The 25,151-nt window shown below is 36.3% G+C and overlaps 2 protein-coding genes across 2 annotated transcripts; both read right to left on the bottom strand.

Annotated features, from left to right (window-relative positions):
• Positions 1–205: 205 nt before the first annotated feature.
• Positions 206–12,563, bottom strand: LOC128545604 (adhesion G protein-coupled receptor F5-like). Its single transcript, XM_053516065.1, has 14 exons — positions 12,193–12,563; positions 10,325–10,434; positions 9,804–9,868; positions 9,572–9,708; positions 9,176–9,361; positions 8,588–8,785; positions 7,538–7,678; positions 6,957–7,135; positions 6,694–6,864; positions 5,189–6,550; positions 5,047–5,088; positions 4,902–4,961; positions 4,745–4,808; positions 206–431 (listed from the first exon to the last, which is right to left on the bottom strand). Exons 1-14 carry the CDS (start codon positions 12,410–12,412, stop codon positions 364–366), a joined length of 3,003 nt encoding a protein of 1,000 aa, XP_053372040.1. The 5' UTR covers positions 12,413–12,563; the 3' UTR covers positions 206–363.
• Positions 12,564–12,585: 22 nt separating this feature from the next.
• Positions 12,586–17,647, bottom strand: LOC128545509 (mucin-3A-like). The gene is made up of 2 exons (XM_053515821.1): positions 12,859–17,647; positions 12,586–12,701 (listed from the first exon to the last, which is right to left on the bottom strand). Exons 1-2 carry the CDS (start codon positions 17,645–17,647, stop codon positions 12,586–12,588), a joined length of 4,905 nt encoding a protein of 1,634 aa, XP_053371796.1.
• Positions 17,648–25,151: the final 7,504 nt, after the last annotated feature.

Raw genomic sequence — 25,151 nt, 5'->3', positions numbered from 1 at the left:
GAACCGAAATGTATCCAAGGTACAAAAAATATCAAACCAAGCGTTAGTGTTCACTTACAAAAAAAAAAAAACATGGCTCAGAAATGCATTACTTGATAATTATTAAGACTTATTTACTATAACTGTACAGAATAAAAAGCAAGTATAATTTTAAACCTTCATTTAAATACATCTCTTTAAATAGCATTGTCCAAGAGGAGTTTAACGACTGATAAATAACTTTTAATTTTAAATGTTCGGATTTCATTAGGCTTGAGGTAACCAAGAAAAAAATAAAATCTATGTTCGCTAAATATAAAGTTACTGTTCAATCGCCCTTTTTAAGACATAGATGAATCTTTGGTGCAGGTTAGCTTAACACAGCTAAACAACTCTATATGGGTTGCTTGAAGACGAAGACAAAATGCCGCTTTCCTGTATGTGGTAGACATCTGCAATAGAACGTAATGTTGGTAGCAATGAGAAAATTAAAAATATATATAAAAAAAAAAACTTTTAGAGGACTTACAAAATCTAATTCACATTACAGCTCATCTATTAAAAAAAAAATCCTGCAGTGGAACGACTATACATAATACATACAGTACAATAGAAACCTTTTAATTTTTTTATTCATGTATTTACAGTGGGGCAAAAAAAGGTATTATAAATCAGCCACCAATTGTGCAAGTTCTCCCACTTAAAAAGACGAGAGAGGCCTATAATTTTCATCATGGGTAAACCTCAACTATAAGAGACAAGATAAGAAAAAAAAAATCCAAAGTTTTAAAGAATTTATTTGCAAATTATGGTGGAAAATAAATATTTGGTCAATAACAAAATTTCATCTCAATACTTTGTTATATACCCTTTGTTGGCAATGACAGAGGTCAAAGTTTTTCTGTAAGTCTTCACAAGGCTTTCACACACACTGTTGCTGGTATTTTGGCCCATTCCTCCATGCAGATCTCCTTTAGAGCAGTGATGTTTTGGGGCTGTCGCTGGGCAACACAGACTTTCAACTTCCTCCAAAGATCTTCTATGGGGTTGAGATCTGGAGACTGGCGAGGCCACTCCAGGACCTTGAAATGCTTCTTACGAAGCCACTCCTTCATTCCCCAGGCGATGTGTTTGGGATCATTGCCATGCTGAAAGACTCAACCACATTTCATCTTCAATGCCCTTGCTGATGGAAGGAGGTTTTCACTTAAAATCTCACGATTACATGGCTCCATTCATTCTTTCCTTTACATGGATCAGTCGTCCTGGTCCGTTTGTAGAAAAACAGCCCCAAACCATGATGTTTCCACCCCCGTGCTTCACAGTAGGTATGGTGTTCTTTGGATGCAACTCAGCATTCTTTCTCCTCCAAACACAACAAGTTGAGTTTTTACCAAAAAGTTCTGTTTTGGTTTCATCTGACCATATGACATTCTCCCAATCCTCTTCTGGATCATCCAAATGCTCTCTAGCAAACTTCAGACGGTCCTGGACATGTACTGGCTTAAGCGGGGGGGACACGTCTGGTGCTGCAGGATTTGAGTCCCTGGTGGCGCAGTGTGTTACTGATGGTAGCCTTTGTTACTTTGGTCCCAGCTCTCTGCAGGTCATTCACTACTGTAGGTCCCCCCGTGTGGTTCTGGAATTTTTGCTCACAGTTCTTGTGATCTTTTTGACCCCACGGCGTGAGATCTTGCATGGAGCCCCAGATCGAGGGAGATTATCAGTGGTCTTGTATGTCTTCCATTTTCTAATAATTGCTCCCACAGTTGATTTCTTCACACCAAGCTGTTTACCTATTGCAGATTCAGTCTTCCCAGCCTGGTGCAGGTCTACAATTTTGTTTTTGGTGTCCTTTGACAGCTCTTTCGTCTTGGCCATAGTGGAGTTTGGAGTGTGAACTTGCTATCAGTATAACAGATGCCATTAATACAGGTAACGAGTGGAGGACAGAGTAGCCTCTTAAAGAAGAAGTTTTCTTGAAGAAGAAGAAATCTTGCTTGTTTGTAGGTGACCAAATACTTTTTTTACCAAGGAATTTACCAATTCATTAAAAATCCTACAATGTGATTTTCTGGATTTTTTTTTTATTTTATTTTGTCTCTCATAGTTGAGGTATATGATAAAAATTACAGGACTCTTTCATCTTTTTAAGTGGGAGAACTTGCACAATTTCTAGCTGACTAAATACTTTTTTTTGCCCCACTGTATTTACTTTAAAACATGACAAAAACAATATTAACAGAAGCCACAATCAATTTGTTTTGCTCTGCTTTCTTTCAATTCACACCACCAGGTCAGTCTATCTCAGAACTAGTTTCCTTGATGAATATCAATAGCATTTGTCTTGTGACCGCGTCCCACTTTTATCCTGTATACAGGGCTACGGAGGGCACAAGACAGGGTACACCCTGGATGGGGTGCCAATCCATTGCAGGGCAGCCTGATGGAGTTGTATGATAAACATGATTGGTGTCTAAGTACTTGTTTTGAACATCTGTGCCACAGTTAGAGGACCTTTTCCTAACTCTATATAATAACATTAAAAAACTGTTTTGCTAGTGCTAGAACTGACTGACTGAAAACACCAAAGAACTATTGACGAGAATTATTGAGGGTAAGTGCTAAATACTTGTATATTCGATCAAAGGTACTTAAACAAAATGAACGTGGAGCAAATGTGAATAGTTCTTAAGTAGTAGCAATTAATGTAGCTCCCACGATGAGGCCCTTGGCCTTTAGTGACTAAACTGAAGATGCAGGGACCAGTGCTTACATACAGTCCAATTAATTATTTTTACTTTATGTCAACACAACTGGCTTTAAAAATGACAAATGACTTCAGGAAGTTACTATACCAGTATTAGCTATAATTTACTAAGTTTAAGGGCAATCCAAATATAATTTGAACTGGACTCATTAGATTGCATGACCTTTTTCCAATGCTCCACAATCTAATGCTTCATGCTCCCTAGCACATTGAAGTCTTTTTTCCCCGATTATCCTCACTGATTAGTTGTTTTCTTGAGGCTACACAGCTGTTTTGTCCCAATACACAGCTGTTTACTTTCACTTTTAAATATAGTTGCATTTTGCTATGTACTGTATGTGGCACCGCTACCAATGAGTGTATAAAAACATGATGGGGGACTGTAATTGGGAGCTGATATGTTAAAGTGATTTACATTACAATCCAAACTGTGAAACAGTAGAAATTAACAAACATTTTTGTTAATTTTTGTAAAAAATGTACGTCAGGCAAATTTAACTGTTGTTATATAAAAAATTGGTTAATTTCCGAATTTCATCATCCAGGTCACAAAAGCAAAGTTTTACTTTTAAAACAGAAGCAATTAAGTGTTAATGCATACCAGACAGGACCAAAAATTCTGCTACATAATGTAATTGGAATAATTAATAATTTACAACGCCTGAATTTAAAGTTGTGATGATTCAAGTACAGTGGAACCTCGGATTATGAGGAACGTGGTTTACAAGTGTTTTGCAAGACGAGCAACAATTTTTAATAATTTTTTACTTGAAAAACGAGCATTGTCTTAGTTAACGAGCACCGAGTATCATGTTTCACGCATGCGCTTCTTGTTTTAACAACGAGCGTTACGTCATCACAAGTGAGCCAACGGTTTTTCTCTCTCTTGCAGCAGAATTGTAGTTAATCGTCTCTCCTGCTGGGTGAATACACACACGCGCTGTGTGTGTGTGTGTAAGATGTGCGTGTGCGCGCGCACACACACACACACACACATTAACGTATAGACCGAGTTTAAAACCGTTTAAAAATTAGCAAGGAACATCGCTAGTCACACTCGCGTGAGTGCATACTAACGGGATTACTACTGTAAAGTAAAACAACAACAACAACAACAAAAATTAAACAGCTCCTCACCTTTGAAAACAGTCGCGACAGAGAAGAGTTTGTGTGTTTATTTGGCAACCTGAGAGAAGGGGAGCTGTAAAGCCGAGACCTATCGTCTCCCCTGCTGGGTCTTAGTGCCTGCAGTGTTTATGAGTGCGCGTGTGTTTGTGTCTGTGTAAGGCAGAGAGTTTGTGTGTTTGTTTGGCAACCTGAGAGAAGGGGGCCGTAAACGCGAGCAAGCCCCCCTTCATTCCCCCCTCCTCTCAGGTTGCCAAATAAACACACAAACTTCTCTCTCTCTTCTCTTGTCGCGATTGTTTTCAAAGGTGAGGAGCTGTTTAATTTGTTTTTTGTTGCTGTTTTACTTACAGCAGTGATCCTGTTAGTATGCGCTCACAGGAGTGTGACTAGGAATGTTCCTTGCTAATTTTTAAATGGTTTTAAAAACGGTCTATCTGTTAATGTGTGTGTGTGTGTGTGTGTGTGTGTGCGCGCGCGCGCACATTTTACACACATACACTCTGCATGCACAAACGAAAACCCTTATTTGTCGGGGTTTAATTTTAATTTTTTTTAAGGTAAAGTACAGGTTAATTTGTTTTATTTTTACTTTATATTTTGTATTAATTATATTTATGTATTTATTTTTTGGGCTGTAGAACGAATAATTTAAGTTTCCATTATTTCCTATCGGAAAATTTAATTTGGTTTACGAGTGTTTTGGAATACGAGCCCACTTCCGGAACGAATTAAGCTCGTAATCCGAGGTTCCACTGTACATTACACATTATTAGTGTGCAAACAGACTCAAGGTACAGAAACAGTCTTGTTGAGAAAGAAGCATACATTTCAGGTGCATTTTTATCAACTTTGAGTTCAGTTACCTACCTCTCCGCCAGAACTTCTGAATTAAAGTAATCCTGCTTGGGGATGATGTTCCTGCACTTGTGCTCTGTGAATTACATTTCACATTCCATTCGAAAGGGCTAGTTTTAAAGTTCAAGTTTAAATGACTATGTTGAAGAACTAAAGAAAGAAAGTTTACCCTGGTGCTATTAGAGCTGAAGTTTCTCAGAGCCAACTTTCTTGCCAGTGCCTCTCGGACCTGCAATCACAAGACGAGTAATTTCACAGTGTCGTTGTTTTGCTTTTTCAAAAACACACCCGAATTCTGAAATAAAGTCACATACCTTGTTATCCAGTAATGTTCCAAAGAGCAAAATAAAGAAACCCTTTGAAGACACAAATTGTGTGTTTTTATGGATTATGTTAATTCACTCATCTCTGATATTATGTAGGAGATCTTTAAAAATTGGGGACAATCTTTAGTACCTGTAGTGAATTGAGGAATGCAAACACTATGTGAATCCCACGATCCGGTGACACCAAGGTTCCGATGCCGAATCCCCACGTTAGACCAAAGAGAGGTGTTAAAATCCCCACACATCTGGCAATGACCAGTAGGGGATGTTTCTCATCTGGCTGAGTGGAAGCATTAATTCCTCTCCTTAACATCTTACACAGAACCACAATAAGCACCAGAAAGTTTAAAGCCACAATAGTCAGAGCAGGAATCACAAATGCCAGGAGGGCCTTCGTTTCATCCCAGTTTAACCAACAACTATTTTCGTCTTGGACATATCCATGGTTTCCAGCTGTTGATGCGACAGCAATAACAGCTATGATTAATGGGGCTCCATAGCCAACAGTAAAGGCTATGGCCATCATAGCACTTCTGCTCATTCTGGAAAAGACCATAAGGGTGCGATAAAGGAGCAAAAGTGCTGATAGAAACATCCAGAAGAAAAGGGCAAGATAAAAGAAGTGCATGAAAAAGGTTGCTGTACTGCAGGGACCCTCTGGAGTTTTTTCTCCTTCTTTAACTACCGCTGCTCCAATGATAAAGCATATGTCCGCAATCAGTAGGGAGAGAGCGATGTTGACTACAGAGACATGCCGCATGTAGGACGTGTCATTTCTCGTCACTACTTTCCATATAAAAATTTCAATTATGAGGCACAAAACCAAGCTGGCCAATGAAATAGCAACACCGATGTACGTTATATAGTCTAAAATTACAGCCAGGCCTTTACCCGGGGTAAATGGTGACATCAGGATTGAAAAGGATGTTGTGTGATTGCATTCACATGTAACTCTTTTTGCTTCATCCCCCAGTCGCTTTAGTTGACATCCAGTCGAGTCCCATCCCCCAATTCCATTCAAAAGACTAAAGTTCCAAAAGACACATTGAGGGTTTCTTAGCGTCGTATTTTTGATGGCAAAATTAAAGGAAATGTTGTTAATTTTTGAAGTTGGTTCAATTACAGCAATATCTGCACTGATGCTGAAATTAGTTTGAGCGTTACTGTCAGCAGTTCGAACGGGTAAAACATTGTCAAGCGCTGAAAAAACTATGATGGTTAGGAAAGACTGTGCACTAATCATTGGAATATTTATAGAGGTTGTTGATTCATTACCAAATGCTTCCACAAATGAGACATTAATGAGTAATCTTTTGAGATGTGCAAAGTTGGTTGTTATCACAATGTTTTCATTTGGGAGTCTGCGTGAAATACTTTCGACAGACTTCAGAAGTTCAGAACTGACATTACTAGTTGAACTGTTTTCATTTAAATTCATCCAAGGTCCCCGTGCAGCTACTGACCCGATGACATCCAGTGTTTGAAGGAAACCCTAAAAATTTAAATGGAGATTAAATAAGATAATGAATAATATGTTTTTTTTTTTTAATGAACACGGGCTATTTAAATGTAAAGACTGCAATGAGATTTGAAAAACAAACAATTGACTAAAGACAAAATCATGACTATACTTACAGTTATAACAGGTGTAGTGATTAAAATATTTTCCGAGATATTGGCAATGGTTTGCAGTATGCCAGCAATTGCTAGTATCGTTGATGAAGATGATGATATATTTTGAGCGTTTGTTTCCGCAGCCATGCTAAGATTAGTCATAAATACTGGGAGGTCAGAGGTACCCAAGAGCTACGCGGAAACGGAAATGGAGAAAATCGCATGAATCAGAAGATTTTCTTTATGCATTCTTGGAAATTAAACTCAAAGTAAAATATGATTACCGCAACTCTATCTTTTAGATTCTGAATTTCTTGCAGGACACAGTTGTTATCTGTAATTTGCCACTGTCCCGTTGATTTACATGTAGCTTTTTGATAGCCAACCATACCATCATTACAGTCACCAACATGTACATCTTCCACATTTCCAGGTCCAAACACATTATTATAGCAGGTAAATTCTATGGGAATGATATCACAAATTAGAAATGTTAAAATAAGTTGGAAAACCTTTGAGTTCAGGGAACCCTGGCAGTTAATTAAACAATCATTTATAAATTTTTCCCTTTGCCATTAAGACAGATTTATAGATTTATTTTAATAATACTATTTAATGAATGTGAATTATTTTACGAACTAATAAACTCACACATACTAATATTTCATTTCAAACCCATTAGCTTTGATTATGGTGCACAATGTGATGAACAATTTACATCTGAAAATGATTGCTCATGCTCCCAGAACCACTCTCACAGTTTGAGTTCTGGAATATGAATGTGCCATCAAGGGAGAAATAAATAGATAGATAATTTTATTTATATAAAAGGAAAATGCAATAAATAGCATGAAGAATTACTTACTTGTGTTGACTACATTGATTGTGATGCTCTGTGCGTTGTAATCACTTTTAGTAAGTTGACATGTGACCATTATCTTCTCATTATTTTTACAGTCCTGTGTGTTTAGTTTATAGCCACATAATATGCAGCCTGTTGGTGGAACTGTACAAAGCAAAAACATATATGTTATATAATGTGTGTAAAGATTCTCTGGGAATCTGGAAGATATTTTTGGGAGTTGTGTTATGTCAACCAAACTTAGAGCTCGAAAAATTCCACCTCTCATCCAGGTAGCTTTTTCAGTCTGAGGTAAGTTGGTAAGTTCCTGATATTTAAGTCCTCCAATGTCAAAAAACAATCATTACAAAAACAATAGAGAAAATGACCAGAGGAATTTGTTACACTCTCTTTGAACGTTATATATTAACAGCTTTCCCTAATCACACTAAAGCTGTTTCCTCTTAAGAGCTTAACCCATCCCCTCCTTTGACCTTAAAGGACTCAAATATAATGAACTTACAAACTTACCTTAAACTACTCAGGTAAGTAGTAAAACATTTCTACCTAAAAAGAATAAAAGCATTCCTTCTAGGAAAAAAACAAACAAACTTTGGAGTACAATTAACTCCGGCTGGTAATTAAAAAATAATTAAATATTTTTTCCATTGCCATTAAGACTTTCATAGTACTATTTAATGAATGCAAAGTGAATCAATATATGTTCTGTATTCCAAACATGTAAATAATTTCACATACACTAATATTACATTTCAACGCCTTTAGCTATGTTTACGGTGCACAATGTAACCAGAAATTTATGTCTGAAAATAACAATTTGACGTCTGGAATACGTAATAAAAAGGAAAATGCAATAAAAAGCATGAATAATTACATAATGACATAATAATGTGTTGACTACATTAATTGTAACAAGAAAGAAGGCCAGTTGACATGACTCAACTTCCGGATTGCTGTATACTGCTTTTACTTGTAATAGTTTTAGACTGATATACTTAAGCTGATATTCATAATCACTTGCATGAAATATAATACAAAACTTTTATGTGTAACCTGTTGAAGGTTGAATGCATGCTGCAGGCTTCCATTTCACTTCGTAGCTGTTCTGAACACAACATTGCAGCATCACTGTTGAATTCTCACATTTTACATATTTGTCATTGCTCACTTGAATGTTGGGATATGGAATGATAATCCTTTGCCAGATAACATAGGGTATTAAGTTCTTTGTTGTCCTACATTCGTACTGACCTGATAGGATAAATGAAAAAAAAAATATATATATATATAAATTATTAAATATATATATAATTCTATTAAAATGGTATAAACAGTTTTGCATAGTATTTCAGTATTTAAGTGACTACAATCTACAGGATCATTTTACATTCGTGGAAAAAATTGATGGACTGTTCACATGTAAAAAAAATTGTTGGTGGTTAAAAATAAGTTGAAACACTTTGCCCAAAAACACTTGAAAAAATTACTTTATGTGACTATACTCGCTATACATTTTGTCAGGCCAAAAAAGGGTAACGCTTAGCATAGGTTTCATTAGAAACAAACAAACAAAAAAAAAACAGTCAACATTAATGCAACGTTTTATCGACAACATTAAGACGATTTTTTTTTTTTACTTACCACTATCATCGGGAGTGATGTTTTTTATCGTGAGTACAGTTTGAACAATTTCATACCTATCCGACCCCTGCAGTTCAATTCCATTCCACATCCATTGAATGCTGTTATTTACCGTGATGTTACAGGTCAGTTTCAGATTTTGTCCAGGATATATTTGGTCACTGCTTTTATACAGCCCAGATGCCACTGGAACACAGCACCATAAATAAACTCTTGTTCATTTAATTTTTTAAACCATTAAAGCTATAGAAGTTGCATGTAGCTAAGAAAGCACCTTAAGTCATGTAAAGGGTAATTATTACTACTACTATTATTATTATAATTATAATTATTATTATTATTATTATTATTATTATTATTAACAACAACAATAAAAGAAAAGAAAGACTTCTCTACCACTATAACTGAATGCATCATTGCTTATGTTAAATCCCAGTAAACGGAGATTGCTAGCAATTTGTTGGTTTGCCCAAAGCAAATCAAGGATATCAGTAGTTGAATTAATGCTGAAGTCTGCAATCACACTGCCAGGTCTGTCAAAACACATGACATCATTTAAGACATAAACTTCAGAAAAGAGCTGCTGACAAAATAACTAGTAACTAGTAATAATGCTTAAAAGAATCACCTGAAACCTTGTACAGTTGCAGATTTGGCTTGGTAGCCAGGTACACTTTTGTAACTTTGATCAATCTAAATAATAATAAAAAAAAGACAAAAGATGATGCTCACTGCTCAGTATGTAAAAACTAAGTTTATACCACATCAATGGCTTTGTAGAGCCGGTATAGCAAGGTTTGGAATGATAGTAGGAACCGACCCCCTGCAGTCGTGCCTTAAAGTTCATACACAAAAATGTATGGGCATGAGTGAGCCCATTATCCTGTCGCCAGTTTGTTGGTACTGTACATACTGTAGCTTTTATTTAGAACAAACTTTGTTCTAAATAAAAGTTAAAGTATGTACAACAAACAATATTACATCTTTTACCCTTACTATTACTGTAACAGAACAGTAATAAAAAAAAATAAAATAATACAAGATGTAAAAAAAAAAATAGGAAATTGCTACTTTTAATCTTGCTACTATTGTCAATAATAAATAAGTGTTATATTGAAAGATTTACTGTATCATAATACTGCAACTTACTGAATTCTCAATTGTTGCCGTAACTTTTTTGAAGGTTGCACTTTTTTTATCAACGAGTGCAGTGTCAAATTGTTGGTTTATTTTCATTGAGAAATATATGACAAGGATGTCTGTGGGTAAAAAAAAATTACAAAGGTATTACATGTAAGTGATAAGCAGTTGGAACAATGGGAAAATCAGAAAACAACAAGCACAGAGGATGGTAAAATGAGGTTGGGAAAGTTGTAGCTTTATCCTGTACATGCATTTTAAATGTGTTTACTCTTCTTCTTCTTTTTTGACTTTCGCCACAGCGAATCATCTGCCTCCATCTAACCCTATCCTCTGCATCCTCTTCTCTCACACCAACTAACTTCATGTCCTCTCTCACTGCATCCATAAATCTCCTCTTTGGTCTTCCTCTAGACCTTCTGCCTGGCAGTTCAAACCTCAGCATCCTTCTACCGATATATTCACCATCTCTCCTCTGAACATGCCCAAACCACCTCAATCTGGCCTCTCTGACTTTATCTCCAAAACATCTAACATGGGTTGTCCCTCCGATGAACTCATTCTAGATCCTATTCATCCTTGTCACTCCCAAAGAGAACCTCAACATCTTCAGCTCTGCTACCTCCAACTCTGCCTCCTGTCTTTTCTTCAGTGCCACTGTCTCTAAGCCGTAGAGCATTGCTTGTCTCACCACTGTCCTGTACACCTTTCCTTTCATTCTCGATGATACTCTTTTATCACACAAAACACCTGAAACTTTTCTCCACCCATTTTAACCTGCCTGTACGCGCCTCTTCACCTCCTTTCCACACTCTCCATTGCTCTGGACCGTTGACCCTAAGTACGTAAAGTCCTGCACCTTCTTTACCTCTGCTCCCTGTAGCCTCACCGTTACTCTTGGGTTCCTCTCATTTACACACATGTATTCCGTCTTGCTGCGGCTAACCTTCATTCCTCTGCTTTCCAGAGCATACCTCCACCTCTCCAAATTTTCTTCCACCTGTTCCCTGCTCTCGCTACAAAGCAAAATTTTATCTGCAAACATCATAGTCCATTTAGACTTCTGTCTAAACTTATCTGTCATCCTGTCCATCACCAGAGCAAACAAAAAGGGGCTTAGAGCCGATCCTTGATGCAAACCCACCTACACCTTGAACTCTTCTTTTACACCTACAGCACATCTCACCACTGTCTTACAGCTCTCATACATGTCCTGCACCACTCTAACATATTTCTCCGCCACTCCAGACTTCCTCATACAACACCACAGCTCCTCTCTCGGCACACTGTCGTACGCCTTCTCTAAATCTACAAAGACACAATGCAACTCTTTATTACTTTCTCTACACAATGCAACTCTTTATTACCTTCTTTACACAATGCAACTCTTTATTACCTTCTCTTAATCTTATCTCATCATCTCTTAAATGTATTTACACACCTGTGTTAATTTATGTTAGTTCTTGTTATTTTTTGCTACATTTATTTTTCAGGGTATCTGGGTAATTATAAATTATACTGTATAATTATTTACCTATCGTATTTGTTAGGTTTGTCAGAACAAATGTAAAACGTATGTGTTTAAACTAAAAAGGATGTGTAGAATAAAAAAAAAAAAACTACAGTAATAAATCTAAAAATATATACATTAATATAATAATTCATGAGCAATAAAATGTATAAGTAAATAGCACATATATATGATGATGAGGATCAAAACAGGTGGCAGATTTATTATGTGTTTAAAAATTTTTTAATTATTTAAATCCATGCTTAATATCACACAGTATTATAACAGTCATGGGCACTTTCCAAAGAAACATTACACTATAAAAAATAACAATTTATACTAATTCCAACAGGGTTTGAAATCTTACCTTGACTTGTGGTCGTGGCTGTGGTTGTCGGGGTTATGATGGCTTTTATTGTGGTTGTTGTAGTTGTGGTATGTGTGGCTGTAGTGGATGTAGTGGATGTTTGGGCAGTTGTTTTAGCTGGGCTTGTGGTTGATGTGGTTATTTTTGGAGTAAGGATGCCTGTAGTTCTTGCAACTGGGATTATTGCCATTGGTGTATTGGTGGTGATATTGGCTGTCATGGTAGCTGTTGTATTTGGGGTTGTAGAGGCTGTGGTTGCATGCAGGGTGTTTTGAGCTGTTTTGTTTTTGGTTTCTGTGGATGTAGAACTTACTATTATAGTGGTTTTAGTTGAGGCAGCTGTGTGTGTGGTTGAGGCTACAGGAGCTTCACTTTTATGCTTTGTAGTTGTAGTTATAAATGGTGTGCTTCTAATGGTTGGAGTTGTAGGATCTCTGATTTTAGCCGCTGTGATTGTCGGAACTGTGGTTGAAAAAGTTGTGCCTCTAGTATCTGAGTTTGTGGCATATCTGGTGGTAGAGGTTGTGAGTGTGGACCCTTTCTGTATTTCATCTGTAGTCATGGTCTTTATATTTGTGCCGGTCCTAGTTGGTAGTGTGTCTGTAGTTGCCATTGTTGTGGTGTTGGTTACTATAACTGCAATATTTGTGGTTTTGACAAATGTACTTTTTATGGTTGTTGTCTGGGTTTTAGTGTCTGCAGTTGTAGCTTTTATGATTGTGGTGTCTGTGTTTGAGGCTGCTATGTTAGCAATGGTTGTGGTGTGGTTAGCTTCGTTATCTGTGGTTATATCTGCAATGCGTGTAGCTTTGTTGTCTGTGGTTTCAGAAGCTGTGGATGCAAACACATTTGTAATGCCTGTGGTTGTAGCAGTCATAAAGAGGGTTTGGAGAGTTGGGTTATTTGTGGTTCTATCATTTGAAAGTGTTGTAGCTAGAATTGGGGTTTCTGAGGGTATTGTGTCAGTCATTGTAGCAGTCATGAGTCTGTTATCTGTGGTAGTTGCATCTCCTCTTGTGTTCATCACGATTGTGGTGATTGTTTTTGTTTTTGCTATGGTTGCAGTACTGGTTTCCATAGTTGTAGCAGTGATGGGTGGTGTGGTGTCTCTAGTTGTGATGTATTTGGTGTTGATAACTGGGATTGTGAAGATTGTGTTTTGAAAAGTTGTGGTTGTAAAATCTGTGGCTTTATCAGTTGTGGATGTTGTGGCTGATGTTGGGGCAGCAGTGGATAAAGTGTCTGTGGATGTACCAGTTATGATTGTGATATCTGTGGTTGTAGCAGTGTTTTTGGTATATTTGCTTTTGGTGATGATTGCAGGGGCAGATGTGACAGTAATAATATTTTTGGTGTCTGTAGTTGCAGTGTGTGTGCTGTTGGTGATTGGGACTGTAATGATTGTCATCTCTGTATAAGTTGTATTTGATTTGGCTGTGTTTGTGGTAGCAGTAGGTAAAGTGTCAGCAGTTGTGGCTGTTGCGTTAGCAGTGGTTGTGGTGTGGTGGTTTATGGGGTCTGTAGTTATATCTGCAGTGTTTGTAGCTCTGGTGTCCATAGTACCTAAAGAAGCAATTGTGTTTTTGGTGTCTGCAGTTGTAGTTCTCAAGGTGATTGTGTTTTGGATACTTTTGCTTGTGACATCTGAGGTTTTATCAGTAGTGAATGTTGTAGGTGAAACTGAGGTATTAGTAGCTATCCTAATTGTGGTGACCTTGTTTGTGTCAGCTGTGGCTGCAGTGGTGGTCTCTATAGTTGTAGCACTGATAGTTGGTTTGGTATCTCTAGTTGTAGTGTGTGTGTTGTCGGTAACTGGCAATGTAATGGATGTGGTTTGTAAAACCGTTGTTGTGAAATCTGTGGTTGTATTAGTTGTGAAGTTTGTGGCAATTTTTGTGGCATCAGTAGGTATAGTCTCTCTGGATATAGCAGGTATGATTATGGTGTTTGTGGAATCTGTATTTGTTGACGTGGTGTATGAGGTGTCTTTCTTTGTTGTGTCTATGGTTGTAGCAACACTCTCTATAGGTGTTGTGAAGATGGTTTGTGTGATGTCTGTATGGTTTGTGATGGTTGTGATCTCTGTATGAGTTGTGGCTGTAGTTGGGGTAGCAGTGTCAGCTGTTATGATTGTAGTGGAAGTGTCAGCAGTTGTGGCTGATGCTACTGTAGTGTCTGTGTTGGTGCCTGTTGTTGTAGTAGCAGCTTGAAAAGTGTCAGCAGTTGTAGCTGTTATGTTAACAGTGGTTGGGGTGTGGTCAACTGTGGTGTCTCCAGTGCCTGTGGCTATACCTGCAGTGTTTTTAGCTGCAGTGTTCATAGTAACAAAAGAAATAATTGTGTTTTTGGTGTCTGTAGTTTTAACAGTTCTTAAAGTGTTTTGGAGATCCTTGCTTGTAATATCTGTGTTTTTATAAGCTGTGATTGTTGCAGCTGGAATAAAGGTAGCCATAGGTTTATCGTCTTTGGTCATAGCAGTAACGATCGTGGTATTTGTGGTTGTTGCATCTCTGCTGTTAGCCATCATAATTGTGGTAAACTTGTTTGTTTTCGCCATAGTTGGAGTAATTGTCTCTATCTGTATACCAGTAATAGTTGGTGTGGTGTCTGTAATTACAGTGTCTGTGGCGTTATTAGGCGATAAAGTGATAGTTGTGGTTGGAAGAGCTGTAGTTGTGTCAATTGGGGCGGCATTATTTGTAAATGTTGGAGCTATAGTTAAGGCAGCAGTGGGTGTCGTGTTAATTATTTTGTCAATGGTTATAATAGTGGTATCTAAAATTCTGGCCATGTTGGTCTGTGTAGTGTTTGAAGTTGTACTGTCTGTGGTGTTGGTGGCTTGATTTGTGATGGTTGTTTGAGTTGTGTTTGTTGTTGCGATAGTTGGGGTAGCAGTGTCTGCAGTTGTACCCTTTATGAGTGTATTATTTGTAGTTGTGGCTTCTATGGTAGCAATGGTTGTGGTGTGGACACCTGTGATGTCTGAAGTTATATCTGCAATAGTTGTAGCTATGTGGTGTGTAGCTACAGAAGATGTAAATTTAGTTGCATTTGTAGAGTCTGTGCTTGTGACATCTGTGGATTCATCAGTTTTGATTGTTGTAACTGGAATTGTGGTTTCTGTGGGTTTAATGTCAGTGATTATAGAAGTTATAATTGGGCTATCTGTGGTTGTTGCAGCTCTACTTCTAGCCATCACAATTGTTGTGAACTTGTTTGTTTCAGCCATGGTTGCAGTGGTGGTCTCTACAGTTGTAGTAGTGATAGTTTGTGTGGTGTCTCCAGTTCCTGTGTGTGTGTTGTTGCTAACTGGTAATTTGATGGTTGTGGTTTGAAGGGCTGTAGTAGCAAAATCTGTGGTTGTATCAGTTGCAAGTTCTGTGAATGTTTTTGAGACAGCAAAAGGTATAGTCTTTGTTGATATAGCAGTTATAATTGGGGTGTCTGTGGCATCTGTGGTTGTAGCAGTTGTATATGAGGTATCTCTCTTTGTTTTGTTTAGGGTTGTGATAGCACTATCTTTAGACATGGTGATGTTTTTTGTGATGTCAGTAGGTTCAGTGTGGGGTATGTCTGTAGCTGGGATTGTGATGGGTGTGATCTCTGTATGAGTTTTACGGGTTGTTGCTGTAGTTGGGGTAGCAGTGTGTAAAGTGTCAGCAGTTGGGGTATTTTTGGATATAATTCTTGTTGTTCTAGCACTTATGATTGTGGTTTCTATGGAAACTGGGTTTGTAGCAGTTATGTATGAGGTATTTCTCTTTGTTGTAGCAATATCTGTAGATGTGGTGGTGATGGTTTGTGTGGTGCCTGTAGTTGCAATGTATGGAGTGTTGGTGGCTGGGTTTTTGATGGTTGTGGACACTGGATGAGTTATACTGTTTGTGAGTAAAGTGTCAGCAGCTGTTCTGATTGTAGAGGTGTTTGTGGCTGCTATTGTGGCCGTAGTTGTAGTGTATGTTGTTCTATCTGCAGTGTTTGTATATGTTATGTCTGAAGTTACAGAAGCAGTATTTGCTTTTTTGGTGTCTGTGGTTATATCAGTTGTGATTCCTTTGGCTGGAGTAGGGGTGGCTATGGGTATAGTTTCTGTGGTTGTAGCATTTGTGCTAGGAGTATCTGCCATTGTCTCAGTTGTTATGATTGTAGTGGCTTTGTTTGTTTTGGCCATTGTTGCGGTAATGGTATCTGTGGTTGTTGTATTGAATGTCGTTGGGATCTCTGTGGTATTGGTGACTGGGATTGTGATGGTTATGGTTTGGAAAAATGAGCTTGTGACATCTGTAATTTTATCAGTTGTGATTGTTGTGGCCTGGATTGGGGTATCTGTGGGTATAATGCCTGTTTTAGTAGTTATGATTGTGGTATCTGTGGAAACTGAGTTTGTAGCAGTTGTGTATGAGGTATCTTTCCTTGTTGTGTCTATGGGTGTTATAGCAATATCTGTAGATGTGGTGGTGATGGTTTGTGTGGTGTCTGTATTTGCAATGTGTGAGGTGTTGGTGGCTGGGTTTTTAATGGTTGTAGACACTGGACGAGTTATACTCTTTGTGGCTGTACTTTGGGTAGAAGTGTCAGCAGCTGTTCTGGTTGTAGAGGCTGTGTTTGTGGCTGCTATGGTGGCAATTGTTGTGGTGTGGTCCGCTATGGGGTATTTGGTTTTATATGGAGCGTTTGTATATGGTATGTCAGAAGTTACAGAAGCAGTAATTTTGCTTGTGGTGTCTGCAGTTGTGGCTGGAGTAGGGGTAGCCGTCAATATAGTTTCTGTGGTTGTAGCAGTTGTGCTAGTGGTAGCTGTCATTGTAGGGTTTGTGGTGGCTTTGTTTATTTTGGCCACAGTTTCAGTAATGGTATCTATAGTTGCAGGGGTGATGGTTGGTGTGGTGTTTGTAGCCATGATTTCTGTGATATTGGTGACAGGAATTGTGATGGTTGTGGCTAGAAAATCTGTGCTTTTTGTAGCCAGAATTGGGGTATCTATGGATATAGTGTCTGTGGTTATATCAGTTATGATTCTGTCATCTGTGGTTGTTGCATCTCTGCTAGTAGTCATCATAATTGTGGTGACTTTGTTGGCTTCAGTTATAGATGCAGTAGTGGTCTCTATAAATGTAGCAGTGATCATTTGTGTTGTGTCTCTAGGTGCAGTATGTGTGGTAACTGGGGATGTTTTGGTTGTAGGTTGAAGAGCTGTAGCTGTAAAATCTGTTGTTGTATCACTTGAAAGTTTTGTGGATATTGTTGAGGCAACTTTGGGTATAGTGTCTTCAAATGTAGTAGTTATGATTGTGGCGCCTATGGTATCTGCAGTTGTAGCAGTTGTATATGAGATATCGTTGATCATTTTGTCTATGTTTGTAGAAGCACTATCTAATGATGTGGCGTTGATGGTTTGTGTAGGGTCTGCATTTGTGATGTATATGGTGGTGGCTGGGTTTGTGATTGTTGTCATCTCTGTTTGATTTGTACTGATTAGGGCTGTAGTTGTGGTAGCACTGGGTACAGTTTCAGCATTAGTTGCTGCTAAATTAGTAGTGTCTGTGCTTAGGGCTGCTATGGCAGTGGTTTTGGTGTGGTTTGCTTTGGTGCCTGTGATTAAATCACCATTGTTTGCAGCTGTGGTGTCTGTAAAAGTAAAGGTAGGAGTTTTGCCAAAGCGCTTGTATTTCAAGAATCAATCAAACATAGTCATTTTAGCAAGATATCTTACAGTGTCCCACTATCAAGATTCTCTGTTCATATATTAGATGAATTAGATTAAATATATTAAATTAGATAAAATGCATTTTTTCATGTCGAATGACATTGCTGAAAAATAGCACAGCAAGGCCACTTTTTCTGTTTCTGATATATATAAAAGATGTTTGGCTTCAAGACCCAAAGATGAATATGTAAAATAAATAAGTAAATAACACTTTATCCTTCATTGTCCATGACCCTGATAGTAGTTCACTGGTTGTCCATCCTTAGACCATTTTTGGTATGTACTCATCACAGCATACAGCAAGTCTGAGATTTTTAAAAATGCTGTGACCTTCTAGCTATCACCCATGCTCTGTCTTCTATACATCATACTGTACCATTTAACCCAATCGTTAATGCTCTTTACTTCATCTTTTTAATGTTATGCTTGATAAGAAAGAAGACTATTATGGTCATCCTAGGGATTTACCTATTGTGGTTGTTGAAGATGGACATGCCGAGGTATCTATAAAGTAAGAACACAGAGATTATGTAAAATATAATACTTAATTAATTTATTCCAAATGTCCTGACACATGTACTGTAAATGTTGTAATATTAATTGTATATAACTATATACCTTTAACACGTTTGTTTGTTCAATTAAGAGTATCAGCATTTGTTATGCTGGTCAAATTATTTTGGTGGGTAACACCATTTAGTATGAGCAAATGGCATAAAATTCTTCGCCTAAATTTGTCCATTGTATAAAAAAATATGCATCACTCTTAAAAAAACAAAAAAGCTAAACTTGTTACTTATTAATTAAAATATACATTTTTAATTTTTTTTATGTGAATTTTATTTGCATTTCTATGTGCTTTATTTATATCGTACATACATGTCAGTTCATTGATTAGTTGGCAGAACTGTCCATCATTTGGAAGAGCATTGATGCAACCACAAAAGCCATTGGTGACATTATCACAAGATCCGTAGATCATGCACTTTTCACATGCCCAGAAATACTGGTCCTCACACATGCACTTATATTCAGTACCATTCCAACTGCACACTAGGGAAAATCAAAAATAAATTAAGTTACAGTAAAATACTATATACATAAATTTAAATCTATTTTGAGATAATGTGAAAACATCTTCGAGCTCCTAGTACTCCTCACAAAGAAAAGTATATTAAAAAAAAAAGATAAACGTTTCAATTAGATTCAAATACAGTTTAGTAAGTTTTCCCTCAAACATTCTAAAAAGTTTATTCTAATTAGGACTGAATATTATAATGAGCTACAGTTGAAGACACATAAAAGGTATTACTATTCAGACACTTTACACAGAAGATTAATTATTAATTTGGGAAGGGGTTTTTAATAGCTATATGTCCACATAAGAACATTTACATTTAGGCATTTGGCAGATGCTCTTATCCAGAGCAACTTACATTTTTATCTTATTACACATCTGAGCAGTTGAGGGTTAAGGGCCTTGCTCAAATGCCCAACAGTGGCAACTTAGTGGTTGTGGGGTTTGAACCTGTGATCTTCCTTACGCTATCCCTGCCCCCGTGAACCACCAGCCATAACTAATAACACCTGCTTAACTTGAACATTTCATTTTATTTTCTTTCTTTTGAATTGCCAGGTGTTTTTTCTATGTAGCATTATGAGCAATATTATATTAATTTATATTGGTTCCACTAGTGTTTGTGTAACCTACTGTACTGCTGCTGTAACTCAATAATTTCTCCTCACAGGATCAATAAAGTCTATCTGTCTATCTGTCTATCTATCTATCTATCTATCTATCTATCTATCTATCTATCTATTATCTTTAAGCCTGAAAAAATAAAGAAGCATACCTAAAAACAAGAGACGTATGAGAAAAATGAAAAACTTTGATTACATTATATTGTAAAATATTTCCAATATACTGTATGGCAATTAATAATAACAAATTATTATTACAGGGTCAGCAACAATATTCAGATAGGCTGTGGCATTTAAACAACGCTCAATTGACACTAATGGGTCCAAAATATTATAGGAAAATATCCCCCACATCTTACACCACAACCACCAGCCTAAACCATTGATGCAAGGCTGGATGGATCCATGCTTTCATGTTGTTTTAAAACAAATGATGACCCTACCATCTAAATGTCACAGCAGAAATCAAGACTCATCATACCTAGCAATGTTTTTTTCTCCAATATTCTATTGTCTAATTTTGTTGAGCCATGCGATTTGTTGTCACTTCTTGCCTGACAGGAGTGGCACCCCATGTGGCCTTCTGCTGTTGTAGCATACAGTATCTGCCTACTGTATGTGTTGTGAATTCAGAGATCTTCTTTGGCATTCCTCAATTGTAACAAGATTTTATTTTAGTTACTTTTGCCTTTCTATCAGTCTAACCCTTCTCCTCTGACCTCTGCCATCAACAAGGCCTGTCCCCCAAATAACTGCCACTTAATGGATCTTTTCATCTTTTTAGGCCAATCTCTATAAACCATAGAACTGGTTGTGAGTGAAAATCCCAGTAGATCAGCAGTTTCCAAAACACTCAGACCAGCCTATCTGGCACCAACTTCTACTTTGGTGTCACATTTAAAGTCAATTAAATTACCTTTCTTTCACATTTGGATGCTCAGTTTAAACTTCAACAGATTGTCTTAACCATGGTTACATGCCGAAATGTATTGAGTTGCTGCCATAAGATGGCCTGATTAGATATTTACGTTAGAAAAACAGTTGAACAGGTGTACCTAATGAAATTTGTTGTGAGGGTATATGTTTTGCTTTTTATTTAGGCACATGCAAAACAATTACATGCAACTATTTAAAAAACATCTGCGGTCTGTATACCAATATGAGCAGTTTTAATATTAAATTTCTACTTTATATTTGTAGCTTAAGATGGCCCATTGTAGATACAGTATACACACCTGGTGTTTGAGCACTAAGCTTTTGAGTTGACAATATGTGCAATAAACTCTGCAAACTCATACAGTTGATAATATCTGAGAAATACAATCTTTAAACAACACAAGGCCCCAGAAGGATGTAACAATATTCTATTATATTATTTGACAATAAGTCACCCCTGGCTAGAAAAATAGACCTGAACACTTGATGCAGATTAAACAGAACAAATAAACAAAGATTTTTGGCTGGACTTTTGGCATTACATTAATGCCATATTATGTAGCATGCAGAGTAGCACAAAAGTAGCATTCATCCTAGCATAATACTGGTTACATGAACCTATTTGATTCTGATTAAAAGCACTAGTCTGCTTATAGCCAGACAGAAACCTTTTCCTTTGGAAAAGTACTCAGAGAAACAAGAATCCAGTCAACTGTCCCCTATCATACAACAGGTACCAAAATAGGGATGTGCAAGCCTAACAAGTGCTTTTTTCAAGGCATGCAATTTTTTTTACCTACTTCTTATCTCAAGGCAGCGTAACAGCGTACTTCTGGGGAATCTCCAATCTGCCCTATTCAGCATAAATTAGCTTAGCTAAATTACCTAAGCTTACCTAAATTTTACTCATCAGGAACCAAGCTTACAATCTCCTAAGGGAAGGACAAACACTTTTGTTTTACTATGATAAAAGCCTCGGAATGAAAATTTACTCTGTCCAGCCAAAAAATTAATAAATAATAAAATCACACACTACTGTACCTTTTTCTTTGATTATGGCCAGGCCATCATTTTGATAAGCTCCTACAATATTACAACATTGATTTCCATCCAGAGTTGCATTAAAAATCTATTGATGGAAAAACCTTTCAGTATATTTATGTCATCAGCTGACAAATAGAAGCAACGCCAGATGTTAACACTGCCCCTACATTCACGATGTTTCTCTGACTACATTTCACTTGTGGTATATTTGGGATTTCCATACACAATATAAGCTGGTGTAAATCCCAAAGTTATTAAAAGCATAATAAAAAAAAAAATCAAAGCACAACCTTAATAAAAGATAAGCTTTACCTGTTGTAATGTTGAAACCTTCAATGTCTGTGGTGTTGTCTAGTTGAAATGGAAAACTGAAGTTCTTCAATGATGATTTTATTTGTTCAATTAAAATCAACTGTGATACATTCACCTCAACCACTATGATGTATTCTTGTATATCTGTGTTACCTGGAAATCAATCAATCAATCAATCAATCAATCAACTACCTATTTAGTTAGCAAAAACCAAAATACATATTGCTATGCCATCCAATATAATTGCCAGCCTTCATGTGTTTTTAAGTTATAAAATGTTTAAATCCTAACTAATGTATCAACTGCTTTACAGTTAATATTATATGAGTCCTGGAAAATAACAGAACTGAGTCTAGGAAAGTTGAAAAATATTGATTCCTCATTTTATGCAGAACACTTTTTAGACTTTTTAAAAAATTGTTAAAGGTTTGTGCATGAGGTCAAATAAACTTAAATATGGAGTTTGACATGAATATTGCAAAATCTGTGATAATGATAATAGGGTTTAGTGATATACCACATATCATTTGCCAACAGCGTAAATATTTTAAATGAAAACCCCATGAGCAGAATTTCCTTTCCTGTATGGTTCAATAATTCTACACACTATGACACTATATATTATTACTTAAAGTGAAATTGTGTTATATGCTTTTACAATAGATAGAATTCTTATTTACCATCTCGTTTTTCTCTTAAATTATGTGGTTGTCCCTCTGTATTTCTAAACTGGAAAAACAAAACAATAATAAAGGAAATTCATTAGACTATTAGACACATGTACAGACATGTGCAGAAAATTTAGTTTCTTGTTTTCAAATACACGTTAAATTATTTTTAATTTTAAGCTTAGAATTTATGTCTGGATACTGTTTAGCTTCTTTAGGTCATTTGCTAATATTAAGGAGAAGTTTACCTCCACAACCCAGTCTGAATTTTTAGGAAGTCCCTGTGTGTCTACTACACACATAAGAATGAGGAAAATGGCTGGAAACAGCATCAAGTATTCTGAAGTTTTTGCTACAGAATCAAGATAAAGAACATTTGTAACATTTGGGTTTATAAGCAGAAATAACAGAATTTTATGTCAACTGTAATTAATACATAATGGAAAAGGGTACATATGCAAATTAGTGAATTGGCCATTGAACTCTAATGCTTATCTACATAATTTCTTTGATTGATGAAGTTACATCTTCACGTTAAGTAACAAGTTTAGGAAGGTTTAGGAACAAAGGCAATCCAATTACATGGTGACAGCGAAACGGTAGTCAGGAAAAAGCGAACGAAAGACTGCAAAAAGTAGGGGGTTTAAATGTTTCAGATTGTAAATGTTTCTAAGTTGACAATTGGGAGAAAGTTGCTGAAATTATGCTGTTCTACATGTCTTCTACAGTCTTCTTTGTTTGATTTATTAGAAAGAATTGAGGATTGGTACAAAAAAAGGTCATTGAGTGTCTACAGGAGTGGACAAGGCTGGTCAGAATTCCTTCTGGGGTGAGCAGAAGTGTGATTAAAAACAATGATGAGATTTACAGAAACTAGAAATTGATTCTATAAACTACTGTGTGTAACATTTACAGTATTTACCTGCTAATTCTTAAATGTATTCTCTAATTTGCTGATGCTACCTAAAAATCATAAAAATACATTACAACCAATGACGTCCATCCAAAGTTTACTACACTGCACATTGCATTAAGATTGTCCTTTAATAGTGGTCTAAAAGACTTTTTAAAAATAAAACTTATTGAAGCAAGAAGAGTTAAAATGTTGCCAGTTCCCTCAGTGCTCTGCCAAACCACGTAATAATAATAATAATAATTATTATTATTTATTTATTTATTTAGTTATTTTGTGTGTGTGTGTGTTTCCCACTTTGCACTTGGAGCAAATCAAATCTCCATACAAGATGTGATAATGCTAACAGATCCTGTAATATTTTATTTACTGTGTTGGTTAAACGGTGCATACCTTACTATGATAGGGAGCCTAAACTAAACTAACTAAAACTGGTAGAGGAGGAGGAGGCTAACACTGAAGTTTTTGTTTTGTTTATAATGTTTCCCATAATGTTCAATAATCTTAATATTTTAATTATTTTGTGTGAACCAATACTCAATAATTGTGCCATCACTTTCTCTTTAACTCGCTTCAAAATTACAATAAAGCATAAGTTTGCTATAGTTTATTAAAATTTAACCAAAACAATATTAATACTTAACTGCATACTGAAATAACAATTAACACAACTGTAGGCTGACTTATTAATTGTGGCTAAACTGTGGGAGATACCATTTTTTAAAAATCATACAAAAACATGTTTTGGTGGAATGGTGGAATTTTTACTTTTACTACCCTTGTAACTTAAAGTAAATTTTACATTTCACATGTTTTAATCAAGATACATGTTCATCAAAGAAATTCATATGGAAAAAACAAAACAACTGATTTATCTCAGACTATAGAAGAAGCTGATAAATGGGACACCAAAAAGATATCCAAAAAAGCACTTCACAGTTTCACTAATAACATACAGTACTGTACAATTTGTTTATGTGAAGTATCTTCTATAAGTTACTTGTTGCTACTGTATGGAAACCATAGAGTATTAGAACAAGTGATTTGGTGTAAACCAGTGTAAAAGGGATGACAATGTGGTCACTGTGTTCCCAACACTGTGTTTTTGGTAACTGAATTACTGACCAACAATCGCATGTATCCTTTTATAATGAATCATAATTAAGAATACAATGTAAATAATAACTATAGTTGTAGATAAAAAATCTTACCTGCACTGACCATGATGTTCACACAGATTGCAAACTGCAGTTGATCACTTCAATGTTTTAGGCAACCTACCGGAGTTGAGAACATATAAATAAAGATACAAAATGTTGTGCGTTTTGTATTACACTAACGAAGGACATAGAGTTCAAATTGTCAATAGTGACTGCCTTAACGACAATGATACACATAGCTGCGTTGCATGAAGGGAAATGCAATTTCCTTACGTTTAGTATTACATTATTATTATTATTATTATTATTATTATTATTATTATTATATTTTAGTCTATATGTTGAATATATTTTGTCAATAATATTAACATTTTGAAGGAAGACTAAACAAGTAGTCTGCAAAATCAGTTTGCTAATTAAAGATACCCATTGCAAAAACTGGTACTTAATAGAGTACTTACAAAGATTTTCTTAATGTTTCAGGTATTTGATATATTGTCTTGATTACTTTTCACTTC

Source organism: Clarias gariepinus, chromosome 17 (genome assembly GCF_024256425.1).
Source record: "Clarias gariepinus isolate MV-2021 ecotype Netherlands chromosome 17, CGAR_prim_01v2, whole genome shotgun sequence".
Taxonomy (NCBI): domain Eukaryota; kingdom Metazoa; phylum Chordata; class Actinopteri; order Siluriformes; family Clariidae; genus Clarias; species Clarias gariepinus.
Note: the sequence above shows the minus strand (reverse complement) of the source record. Positions and strands in the feature narration are given on the sequence as shown.